General features: G+C 56.4%; 2 protein-coding genes across 6 annotated transcripts in view; one reads left to right on the top strand and one right to left on the bottom strand.

Annotated features, from left to right (window-relative positions):
* The window catches only part of FOXP3 (forkhead box P3), a 19,086-nt gene extending 15,805 nt beyond the window's left edge, over positions 1-3,281 (top strand). For 3 of the 5 annotated variants that reach the window (XM_023201619.1, XM_023201618.1, XM_023201617.1), the window contains 4 exons: positions 314-464; positions 1,178-1,254; positions 1,944-2,045; positions 2,226-3,281. In XM_023201619.1, coding sequence (XP_023057387.1) covers positions 314-464; positions 1,178-1,254; positions 1,944-2,045; positions 2,226-2,375 — 480 coding nt within the window. In that variant the 3' untranslated portion in view covers positions 2,376-3,281. Of the gene's footprint in view, positions 1-313; positions 465-1,177; positions 1,255-1,943 lie in introns of all 5 variants that reach the window. The other 2 variants (XM_023201616.2, XM_023201615.1) reach the window with 1 other exon arrangement.
* The window catches only part of CCDC22 (coiled-coil domain containing 22), a 19,006-nt gene continuing 10,163 nt past the window's right edge, over positions 3,192-12,034 (bottom strand). The window contains exons 2-17 of the mRNA XM_031936605.1: positions 11,695-11,771; positions 11,466-11,610; positions 10,622-10,728; positions 10,430-10,496; positions 10,152-10,330; positions 6,794-6,988; positions 6,168-6,230; positions 5,958-6,077; positions 5,436-5,555; positions 5,223-5,339; positions 5,012-5,113; positions 4,822-4,929; positions 4,484-4,579; positions 4,178-4,237; positions 4,021-4,095; positions 3,192-3,570 (exon numbers count right to left, since the gene is read on the bottom strand). Of these exons, the coding sequence (XP_031792465.1) occupies positions 3,457-3,570; positions 4,021-4,095; positions 4,178-4,237; positions 4,484-4,579; positions 4,822-4,929; positions 5,012-5,113; positions 5,223-5,339; positions 5,436-5,555; positions 5,958-6,077; positions 6,168-6,230; positions 6,794-6,988; positions 10,152-10,330; positions 10,430-10,496; positions 10,622-10,728; positions 11,466-11,610; positions 11,695-11,771 (1,745 nt within the window). The 3' untranslated portion in view covers positions 3,192-3,456. The remainder of the gene's footprint in view (positions 3,571-4,020; positions 4,096-4,177; positions 4,238-4,483; positions 4,580-4,821; positions 4,930-5,011; positions 5,114-5,222; positions 5,340-5,435; positions 5,556-5,957; positions 6,078-6,167; positions 6,231-6,793; positions 6,989-10,151; positions 10,331-10,429; positions 10,497-10,621; positions 10,729-11,465; positions 11,611-11,694; positions 11,772-12,034) is intronic.

Genomic DNA, 12,034 nt, shown 5'->3' with positions numbered 1-12,034 from the left:
GGCCTATAGTCCCAGCGACTGGGAGGCTGAGGCAGGAGAAGGTCATGAACCCTGGAGGTGGAACTTGCAGTGAGCTGAGATCGCGCCACTGCACTCCAGCCTGGGTGACAGAGTGAGACTCCGTCTCAAAAATAAATAAATAAAAATAAGGAAGAATTGCTTGAACCCGGAAGGTCGGGGGATAGCAGTGAGCCGAGATCGCACCACTGCACTCCAGCCTGGGCGACAGAGCAAGACTCAGTCTCAAAAAAAATAAAAAGTAAAAAGTGGGAAGTTTAAGCCTCTGGGTCACCAGCCTCTACCCCTCCCCCAGGCATCATCTGACAAGGGCTCCTGCTGCATTGTAGCTGCTGGCAGCCAAGGCAGTGCCGTCCCAGCCTGGTCTGGCCCCCGGGAGGCCCCTGACAGCCTGTTTGCTGTGCGGAGGCACCTGTGGGGTAGCCATGGAAACAGCACATTCCCAGGTAAGAATGGTCCTTGCACTACACAATGCCCCCAAGCTCCTAATCCTGACAGGCTCTGGGAGGAGGGTGCAAAGGAGCTCCATGCTGCCCCTTCCCACCACCACCGCCGCAGCTGCCACCACTCAGCCTTTGGGAAAATGCATCCGCTCACAAAAGCTTCCTTTCAGAATGTTCGTGGCCTGAAAGTCCCCCATATGGTCTCGAGTGTCTGGCCCCTAGTCTTGACTCCCCTGGGGTTTGGGGCCATGCCTCACCCACTCTGGACTCCAGCTACTACGTTCGGCCATCAGAAGGGAGGGACCCTGCTAAGTAATTCCAGGAGCACCTCCTTTCCTCCCCTGACCAAGGAAAATCGGGGTGGATTCGCCCGAGTTCACCTATCCACTGCTGTCCACCAGGCCTGGCCTGTAGGCTTAGCAGGGATCAGAGACCCTGACTGTCATCCTAGCTCTGCCATTTAACCTCTTGCATCCTTTGGTATGCAAGTTACTCTGCTTCTTTTCAACCTCGGGGAGAACTATTTTGGCAGAAGTGGTGCAAAGAATAAATGATACAACTTATGTCAGGTGCTCAGCAAACAGTACCTGTGCCCGTGGGGACACAGGTGTTGACGGTGAGATCTCAGGCCTGTAGACTCACCTTGTAGGGAGAGGGGACAGGGAGCTAGCTAGGAGGTCCTGCATGGGGCTTGATTCATCCCCACTCTCTGACAGAGTTCCTTCACAACATGGACTACTTCAAGTTCCACAACATGCGACCCCCTTTCACCTATGCCACGCTCATCCGCTGGGTAAGCAGGGCAGCTCGGCCCCAAGGAGGAGGAAGACAAAGATGGGGTGGGGGACCTGCCTCCCAAACTCCTGTCTCCCTCTGAGTGCCCTCAGAGTGGGTTCCTCCATTCCCAAGCCCCAGCCCCAAGGAGCCCCAAGCCACGCCTCAAATGTGACCCCTCATGCTAGCTTCACCCCAAACCTGTCCACGAATCCAAACCTAAACCACTGTCCAGGCCAGAGCATGCCAAATTCTGACCCTAAACCTATCCCCTTCCAGATGTCCACCTCAGCCCCATACCTAACCCTCTCCTGGACCTATAAAATAGCCCAAAGTTAACCCCATCTCTGCACCTTGCCCTAAACATACCCCAGCTCTTACTCTAACTCCTTCCCCAGCCTTTATGCCAACCCAACCCCATCTCCTTCCCTAGCCCTGAACAAGACCCCATTCCCAACCTCAGTCCTGATCCCTTACCTAATCCCAGAACAACCATACCCACACCCCACATCTAACCCTGCCCGACCCGACACTTCACCCCTTTTCTAACTCCATCTTTGACCCCATGCTTCACCCCACATCTAGTCCTGTCCCTGATTACCTGCCCCCACAATTCCACCCCCATGTCAGGTGGCTCAGGGTAGGTCACAGCCCCTCTAAACCCCAACTTTGGGGAACATGCCCCTTATCCCACCCCCCAACTTCCAGGCCATCCTGGAGGCTCCAGAGAAGCAGCGGACACTCAATGAGATCTACCACTGGTTCACACGCATGTTCGCCTTCTTCAGAAACCATCCTGCCACCTGGAAGGTGAGCTCCTCTGAGGTGGCGGTGGCTGGGATGGCCTCAAGTGCCACCGCAGCTCGAAGTGGGCAGGCCTGGGGCTGGGCTTATAGGCACATTGGGGAGGAATGGGATGTGGGTCGCTGGTGGTGGCTGCTGGCCTCAGAGGTTGACGCCCACCTGCTCCCTGTCCCCGGCCTTCCACAGAACGCCATCCGCCACAACCTGAGCCTGCACAAGTGCTTTGTGCGGGTGGAGAGCGAGAAGGGGGCTGTGTGGACCGTGGATGAGTTGGAGTTCCGCAAGAAACGGAGCCAGAGGCCAAGCAGGTGTTCCAACCCTACACCTGGTCCCTGACCTCAAGAACAAGGAAAGGAGGACGGACGAATAGGGGCCAAACTGGTGGGAGGCAGAGGTGGTGGGGTCAGAGATGACAGGCCCTGGATGTGCCCACAGGGAACAAGAAGTGAGATTTCCACTGTCTTGCCTGCCAGGGCCCCTGTTCCCCCGTTGGCAGCCATCCCTCCCCCATCATATCCTTTGCCCCAAGGCTGCTCAGAGGGGCCCCATTCCGGGCCCCATTCCTGGCCCCAGCCCCGACCTCCGCCCCAGACACACCCCCGAGTCGAGCCCTGCCGCCAAACAAGAGCCTTCACAACCAGCCACACACAGCCTGCCTCAGCTGCTCGCACAGATGACTTCAGGGCTGGAAAAGTCACATAGACACACAAAATGTCACAATCCTGTCCCTCACTCAACATAAACCCCAAAACACAGAGAGCCTGCCTCAGTACACTCAAACAACCTCAAAGCTGCATCATCACACAATCACACACAAGCACAGCCCTGACAACCCACATCCCCCAAGGCGCACACCCACAGCCAGCCTCAGGACCCACAGGGGCACTGTCACACGGGTGTGCCCAGAGGCCTACACAGAAGCAGCGTCAGTACCCTCAGGATCTGAGGTCCCAATACATGCTCACTCACACGCACGGCCTGTTAGAATTCACCTGTGTTACCTCATGCATGTGCACACGCACAGCCCCACAGTGGGTCTCTTGAGTCCCATGCAGACACACAGCCACACACACTGACTTGCCAAAAATATCCCGTTGTCTCCCCTGCCACTCACCTCACTCCCATTCCCTGAGCCCTGATCCATGCCTCAGCTTAGACTGCAGAGGAACTACTCATTTATTTGGGATTCAAGGCCCCCAACCCACAGTACCATCCCCAATAAACGGCAGCCGAGCTCCCCACGTGCTGGACTATCACCCTATATAAGGGCTGCGGTCAGTGGGCAGGGGTCTGGGTCCAAGGCTGCAGCAGGAAGAACTGGGCAGTGGAGGAAGTAGCTAGGGCATGTGCTTGGCCACTGCCTCTAGCACCCCAAATCCCTGCCTGAGGCTGGGGAGAGACCTCTGCCGGCAGCTCCTCAGGCCTCCCGGACCCGGCCCAGGAGGCCAGCGTTCTCCTGGCGGAGGGCTCGGTAGTCCTCCCGGATCTTCTCCAGGTTGCTGAGGGTCTTCTTGCCCAGCTCTGTCTCGATCTGAGGCAACATGAACACATGCCCCCTCAGCGCGCACACAGCCCCTTTCCCAGCTCCTGCTCGCCAGCCCCCATCACAGCCACTCTGGGCCCCTCCCACCACCTTCAACAACAGCCTGCTCTGTCCATGGCCAGGCCTCGCGTGGTGTTCCCTCTACCCAAAGCATCCTTTGCCATGTGGCAAGATTCCCCCTACCTCTTTAAACTGAAGCCTCTGCCCATGGCCCTGGGAGGCAGGCAGGAGGGCCCTTGGGGTGGAAGCTGGGGCTCACAGTAGGCCACTTGCCCGTCCCAGGTCACAGGCACAGGCACTAAGGGGCAGGGCTGGGTGTCCAGCCATAGGCTGTGTCTGGCTCCACGGCCTCTCTCAGCATAACCTGAGCAACTGTCCCCCCCCCCCCCCCGCCCCGCCTCGCCTGCCTTGGCTCCCCACACTGCCCCCAGGCCTTACCTGCTCCTCGAGGTCTCGAACCTCCCGCATGATGGTGCCTGTGTCCTCAATGGTCTGGATGAGCTGGCTGCAGTTCTGGGGACAACAGGAGCAGAAGGCTTGCACCCAGCCCCACCCACCCCCAGCAGCCCCACCCCAGGCACATGTCTCCCCTCACCTCGTGCAGGGCAGCTAGATACTTATAGGCCTTCCGAACAGCATCGTCCTTCTTGGCATCCTGACCAGACACAGGGACCTCAAAGGTATCAGCGGGCTGCCCTTGACCATCTCCATGCCCTAAGAAGGCCACCCTCTCCCACCACCCCACTAGCTTCATCCTCCATGAAACAAAGCCAGCCCTGGGCATCAGTGCACCTCCAGCCTCACACAGGGCCTGGGTCTGGACCCCAGCCAGCCCATTAGCAGATGCACAAGGCAGCAGCCCAGCCTCACCCCACTCACCCCCGCCCAACCTGCCCCACACCTTGAACACAAGCTCATCAGTCACCGCAAACGTCCGGTCCAGCTTCCCAGATAGGGAGTTGATTTCCTTCTGAAGCTCCTTCGTGTCAGACAAGATCTGGCAGACACCATGGTGGCCATGAGCCCCCTGCCTGGGGCAGGCTGGCTGCAGTGGAGGGTCCTCATGTGCACCAGACAGGGACTGTGTCACTGTGTCAGGGGTGACTGGGATGGATTGTGTGTGACTATTCTGTGTTAGAGTGTGACTGGACAGCTCTGCCTGAGGGTGTGAGGTCTCTGTGCGGCCACACTATGCCTGACAGCCCACATGACCCACCCTCCATGGCCCTGGCAGCGTACCTTGGTGATCTCTTCCTTCTGCTTCCGGATGTTGCCCACGATCTCCAGGATGCGCTGGGTGTAGGCCAGCCGGGACACATCTCTGGGCAGAGTCTCCAGCTCCGACACCTAGGCAGGGACATAGCAGGCACTGCCCCAGGACCCGCCCCCCACCCTCCTAAGCTACCCAGGTCCCTCACACAGGCCTTACCAGCTGCTTATAGACCTCCTCCTTCCTGCGGGCCTCTTCAGCAGCCGCCCGGACACTCTGGTGCAGTTCTTGGATCTCTGCCAGCCGTCGAGAAGATTCCAGCTGCCAGGAGCCCACAGGCAGAAGACAGTGAGCAGAGCACAGGGATGGCCCCCTAGAGAGGGAACGAGTCTTCCCTGGCCTGCCCACAGCTCAGTGCCCCACTGCTTACCTCTCTGCAATCCTGCAGCTTTCGGAGGTGGCGGTACTCAGCCAGGAGTGGGACCCGGTGCTTCTCCCACTGACCCGCCAAGTGGATGACCCGCTGAGCACTATTCTCCACCACAAGCTGGTGGGGGTGGGTATGTGTCACACAGGCTGGGCCCTCCAACCCCGCCCCGCCGCGCCCTGCCTCTCCCCCCCAAAGCCACATCCCCAACCCCACCTGCAGCTTGGCAAGGTTGGCAGCCCCATCAGGCAGCAGCTCCACCGTGCGGCTCTTCAGGCGCAGGGCCTGCTCACGCTCCGCTGTGCTGAGCTCGCTCTGCCGGCACTCAGACTCTGCCTGGCCCGCGGACACCCAGTCACGTGCCGCAGCCCCCATGGAGCTCCACAGATGACTGTACACCCCTGTGGCCCCCACAGGCCTCTCTGACGGCTCCACACTGGTGCCAAGGACCCCGAGGACCCCCGAATCCCCTGTCCATGCAGACCCGTGGTGCCCCACAGATGCCCACAGACCCTCCGAGGACCCCTTAATCCCCTGCCCATGCAGACCCACGGTGCCCCATAGATGCCCACAGACCCTCACCCCGGCCTGATTCTCACAGCCACCCTCAAGAGGCCCACAGATCCCTTCTGCCATGTGCAGACCTCTACAGAGCACCTCTTGTCCCATCTAGTCCCTCACACCCTGAGGCCCTCCTTCTGACCTAGCCCAACATGCAGCCCCTCCCCCGCTCCTCACCTGCACAAAGCTGACGCCCAGGGTTTTCATGTCGGCCTCAACCTCCTCAATGCTGCGGTTCACTCCTTCCAGCTGCTCCCGAAGGGACTCGAGCTCCTGTTCCTGAGCTGCCCATGTGTCCTGGGAGGCCCAGGCCAGTCAGGGTTGGGGTGTCAGGCCCAGTAGACAAGCAAGGGCCTGGGACACCCCCCTCCAACCCACTCTGCTCACCTGTTCAGGCCGCCGGGAGGTGGCTGGCACATCTGACACCTGAGTGGCCTGGGTCTGGGGCTCCTAGGGGAGTGACGAGGGGCATCCTGGTTGTCGGGGAAGGCCCTTCCTCACGTGGCCCAGCCTCAGCCTCCCCTGAGAACTGCCCCCAGTGCAGTATGCATGTCCACTCAAGCACTCATGGCGGCTAGACTGTGACTGTGTGGGTAAAGGCACCATCTGCAATCTCAGGCCAGAGTGCTTGCTCATGGAGAAAGCTCCCTGACCCTGACACAGCTCCTACCCACCTGCCCCATCTCTCAAGCCTCAAATGCCTATGAGAAGGATGCGGGGGCCCTCAGAGTGAACATCTTAGGACAGAAGATATGCTCAGAGGAAACTGCCTGAGGAAAGGGGGTGTTGCCCCAAGAACACCCCCACACCCTTGCATGGTTCCCACCTATTCACATTTTCTCAAGTCCCTAAGAAGCTAGGGGACCTCTGGGTACCCACCCCCAGTGGGCAAGGGCCTGTCCAGTGGGAACACAGGAACCTGTGTGTGGATAAAGGTGTGGCGCTGACACAAAAAGCCACCCTCCAAGCCTGCCACATCCAGCCACACATCCCATGTCCTCAGGTGCACCCACCAGATGGAAGGTGAACTTCTCTGAGTGTGTGAAGCGGGAGCCCTTAGGAGCACCAGTCTTGGCCCCAGCACCCCAGGCCTGCAGCAGCTCTCCCAGGTCTCGGGCTTGTATGGGGGCCCCAAGCAGGCTCCAGCTTTGGCGCAGATGCTCAGTCAGTTGCTTCTGCAGCCGCTGCCGCTGAGCCCGTGTGTCCTCCTGGGGAGAAAAAGCGGGGGAAGCAGAAGGATGTAGGGGCCCACCTAGCACCCAAGGCCCTGCCTCCTCCAAGGACCCCCTGACAGGAGTATACAAACAAGTCATCCCCACCCTCCAGCCTTCCCACTAAGGCAGGCCCTGCTCTGCTCTACTGCTCCACCAGCCTGGGATCTCCTTGAGGAAAGGGGTCTCCTCTTGCTCACAGACATACTTCTCTCCACCCACTAGATCCCCATGCTGGAGAAGAATGTGGGAAGAGAGCGGGGTGAGCCTAGAGCCCCCAAATCCAAAAGAATCATAGACAGGTTATCGGGGACAGGGCAGAGACAGAGAATCAAAGGTACCAGGTACAGAAGGCGGCAGAGAGAGAGAGGCAAGAGAGGGACAAGAACAGAGAGTTTTAAGATAACTGGGAAAATCTGATTATGAACTCAGTGTTGGATGGTATTAAGATATCATTGTTGGCCGGGTGCAGTGGCTCATGCCTGTAATCCTAGCCCTTTGAAAGGCCAGGGTAGGCAGATCACCTGAGGTCAGGAGTTCAAGACCAGCCTGGCCAACATGGTGACATCCCAACTCTACTAAAAATACAAAACTTAGTGCACTCCACCTCCAGGAGGTGGAGGTTGCACTGAAGCGAGATCACACCATTGCACTCCAGCCTGGGCAACAGAGTAAGACTCCGTCCCAAAAAAAAAAAAAAAAAAAAGAACAAACAAAAACCACAAGATATCATTGTTAACTTCATTAGTCATGAAAATGGTCCAGTGGTTACCTTGAAAACTGAATGTCCTCATGAGTTAAGAGATGTAATCCTAAGTATTTAGAGTTGAAATGACATGATGTCTGGGATTTGCTTTAAAATAATACAGCAACAAAGAAAAATTTGGGAGAGAACAGATGAAGAAAAGTTGGCAAAATGGTACATAGGATTCACTAGAATATTCTCTCTACATTTATGTTTGAAAATTACCATAGATTATAAAAACAGAGACAGATGGCCGGGCACGGTGGCTCACACCTGTAATCACACTTGGGGAGGCTGAGGCAGATGGATCACGAGGTCAAGAGATCGAAACCATCCTGGCCAACGTGGTGAAACCCCGTCTCTACTGAAAATACAAAAATTAGCTGGGCATGGTGGTGCACACCTGTAGTCCTAGCTACTCGGGAGACTGAGGCAGGAGAATCACTTGAATCTGGGAGGCAGAGGTTGCAGTGGGCCAAGATCGCGCCAATGCACTACAGCCTGGGCGACAGAGGGAGACTCCATCTCAAAAAAAAATAAAAATAAAAATAAATAAATAAAAAAGACACAGAGGTGAAGACAGAGAAAGAGAGGACAGATAAGAAAGTGGACAGACCAGGAGGGGGCCGACACAGAGGTGGTAGAGGGACAGACAGAGCTGTGGACACAGGGGAAGATGGGACAGATAAAGAGGCAGACAGAAGGAGAGGGGGGCCAAATACAGAGGTGGACAGAGAGGAAGAGGGGACAGATATGAAGGTGGACAGAAGAGGAGGGGTACTGATACCCGGGTGAACAAAGAGGAAGAGGGGCCAGAAATAGAGCAGAATGCAGAGAGGGAGAAAGAGAAGTGAACAGGAGGAAAAGGGGACAGATAAAGAAATGGACAGAGGGAGAGGAGTGACAGAGAGGTGGACAGAGAGAAGGAGGGGACAGATGCAGAGGTGGACAGAGGGGAAGAGGGGACAGATACAGAGGTGGATAGAGAAGAAGAGGGGACAAAGAGGTGGATAGAGAAGAGGCGGCCGGGCACGGTGGCTCATGCCTGTAATCCCAGCACTTTGGGAGGCCAAGGTGGGCGGATCGCTTCAGGTCAGGAGTTCGAGACCAGCCTGGTCAACGTGACAAAACCCCATCTCTACAAAAAATACAAAAATTGGCTGGGCGCGTGCACCTGTAGTCCCAGCTACTCAGATGCCTGAGGTGGGAAGATGGCTTGAACCCGGGAATTCAAGGCTGCCTTGAGCCCTGATCATGCCACTATAGTCCAGCCTGGGTGACAGAGCGAGACCCCATCTCAAAAAAAAAGACAAGAAGAGGGGACAGATAAAGAGATGGACAGAAGGGAAGGAGGGACAAATACGGAGGTGGACAGAGAGGAAGAAGGGACAGATAAAGAAGTGGACAGAGGGAATGGGCAACAGATACAGAGATGGACAGACAGGAAGAGGAGAGAGATGAAGAAGTAAACAGAGGCAGAGGGGTGACAGATATATAGGTGGACAGCAAGGAAGGGGACAGATACAGAGGTGGACAGAACAGAAGGGGATACAGATACAAAGGCACCCAGAGAAGAAGAGGGGACAGATAAAGTGGACAGAGAAGGGAGAACAGATAGGTAAACAGAGCGAGAGAGAAATTCAGTACAGAAATGAGGAGACAGAGAGGTAAGAAAGAGAAGCAGCAAAAACACAGAACTAGAATAATGGGGACAGGCAGAAATAGTGCAAAAACCTAGAAACCAGAAAAATGAACATCAGTGACAAGTGCAGAAACAGAGAAAGAGTAGGGCTGGGCACGGTGGCTCATGCCTGTCATCCCAACATTTTGGGAGGCCAAGGTGGATAGATCACCTGAGGTCAGGAGTTTGAGACCAGCCTGGCCAACATGGCAAAACCCTGCCTCTACCAAAAATATAAAAATTAGCCAGGTGTGGTGGTGCAAGCCTGTAATCCCAGCTACTTGGGATGCTGAGGCAGGAGAATCGCTTGAACCCGGGAGATGGAGGTTGCAGTGAGCCAAGATCATGCCACTGCACTCCAGCCTGGGTGACAGAGCAAGACTCCAAATGAATGAATGAATGAATGAATGAAGGCAGGTAGCAAATCCGGATTGCTCCGGTTGCCAGGAATCTCACGCACATTATTCAGTCTAACTACTGCCCTGAGAGGACAGCACTATTACTATCCAATTTTTTAGCACAGGAAACTAAGGCTCTGAGGAGGGATACTGACTTGTCCCAGGTTCTCCTTTTTTCTGACTCCAGTGTTCTTTCAGGTGGGGAGCTGGGTAAGCGCACACAGAGGGGAAACTACGGAAGGGAGGGACAAAGTGGGGAAGGAGAGGAGCACAGGACCAGCAGGAGCGTCAGTGAGTAGCAGCCCGGACAGCAGGGAGCCAGGCATCCGGCTGTACCTGGGGTGGGAGGCGGGATGTCCGGGGGACCCAGTCCTCATCCCCTGGCCGGTCCCGGCCCGTCTGCTGGCAGAGCTGCAGGGCATGGTGTTCGAGGAGTGAGGCCACCCTTCCAACAGGCTGAGGCACCTGGATAGGGACTGGAAGCAGCAGGGGACTCGCCTGGAACTCCCGTGGCTCTGGAAGCAGGAACAGAGTCAGCTGGCCCTGCCGCATGGCAACACTATGAGGGTCCCCCCCACCTTCCTCCTCACCCCTCCCCACAGCCTCATGCTCACCGCCTCTGGAACTCAATTCGGGCACGACCAGCCTGCTGGCACGGAAAGGCTTCCGGAGGACTGAGCCCTGGTGGGAGAGCAGGCTCAGAACCTCCAGGATGAAGTGGGATGAGGGTCGCCAGGGGTAGGGGGCCAAAACCCTGGGCACCCAGACAGGGACAAGAGAAGATCCACGGGAATCGGGGGTCCCACCTGGAGGTGCTGCAGCTTGGGAGTGCGAAGGAGGGGCGGGACCCAAGGCAGTGCCAGCTGGTCCCGAATTTGGCTCCCGATGGCCCGAAGGAGAATAGCTGAGTCACCTATGGGGGATGGGGAGGAAGTGAATCAGGTGACAATGCTGCAAATCCAAAAGGGCATACCCTAGGAGACCAGCCTCCACTCCTGACCCCCATCCAGAGTTACACATCTATCCAGCTTGCGTTCTCACGTTCAGTCATTCAACAAACACTGAGCACCTACTCTGTACAGGTCGCTGTTCTAGACACTAGGGCTACTTCGTGGAACAAACTGGATAAAGGTCCCTGCCTTCAGGGAGCCGGCAAGCTAGCAGAGGAAAGAGATCATGAATAGGATTCTGAGTACCATCCAGACTGCAGCCAGGCGGGGATCAGGAGAGGGCTGTGGAGAGGAGGCTAACCTCAAAGAGGTAAGGGAGTGAACCATGAGGATACCTAGGGGAAGGGTAGCCCACGATACAAAGGTGCAGAGGCGGGAGTGTACTGAGGTGTGTTTGAGAAGGACCCAGGAGGCCCAGGTGGTTAAAGCAGAGTGAGAGAGAGGGAGGGCACAGGGGTTGAGTCAGGGAGGCCCCTCCCAGCACCAATGCACCACCAGGGTCAGCTCAACCTCAGCCCCCTGCCCCCTGCCCTGTAGCCCCTCTCTGATGCCTAATCCTCCTGCCTAGCTCTCCTGAAGGCACATACCACCATCCCTACTCATCAACCTTTTCACTACCTCTACCTCTCTCAGCCCTACAGCCCCCAGAAGGCCCTCCTCTCCCCTCACCGCCCCCACCCACACCCCAGACACCCAGTACCTGCAGGCTGGTCTGCATCCTCAGAGGCATCGGTGGGCAGACGCTCAGCCAAGAAGAGAAGCAGATCTCGCAGGTCAGGCTCACTGGGGTAGAGGAAGTTCTGATAGCCAAGCTCCAAGGGATAGCCCAGGTCCTGAGGGTTGGTGGGGAGCCATCAGGAAGCAGGCAGGGTCCTCCTGCCCTGGGAGACTTGGGCCTAGGCTGAAAACGCTCCCACTCTCTCACTAACCACCACCCTCCCAATCTCCCCTGGCTCCCCAAGGCCTCTGGGCCCTGTGGGGAGCCACAGAGTGAAGACAGTCAACGCTACAGAGAACAAGAAACAAGATTAAAGCTCTGGCCTTTCTATGACTCAAAATGCAGAGGCCATAAAAGAAAAGATGGGTACTTTTGAACTCATGAAAAGAAAGAAAATATTTAAAGAAAAATATAATAAGCAAAGTCAAAAAAAAATATTTGGAGCCCATATCATAGGTAAAGAGCAAATCTACCTATTATAGAAAGAGTGCCTAAAAATAAACAGGCCAAAAAGACCAGACGCACAATAGCTCAAAACAAAAGGACTCATG

Source organism: Piliocolobus tephrosceles, chromosome 12, assembly GCF_002776525.5.
Source record: "Piliocolobus tephrosceles isolate RC106 chromosome 12, ASM277652v3, whole genome shotgun sequence".
Lineage (NCBI taxonomy): Eukaryota > Metazoa > Chordata > Mammalia > Primates > Cercopithecidae > Piliocolobus > Piliocolobus tephrosceles.
This window is presented reverse-complemented; position numbering and strand designations above follow the sequence as displayed.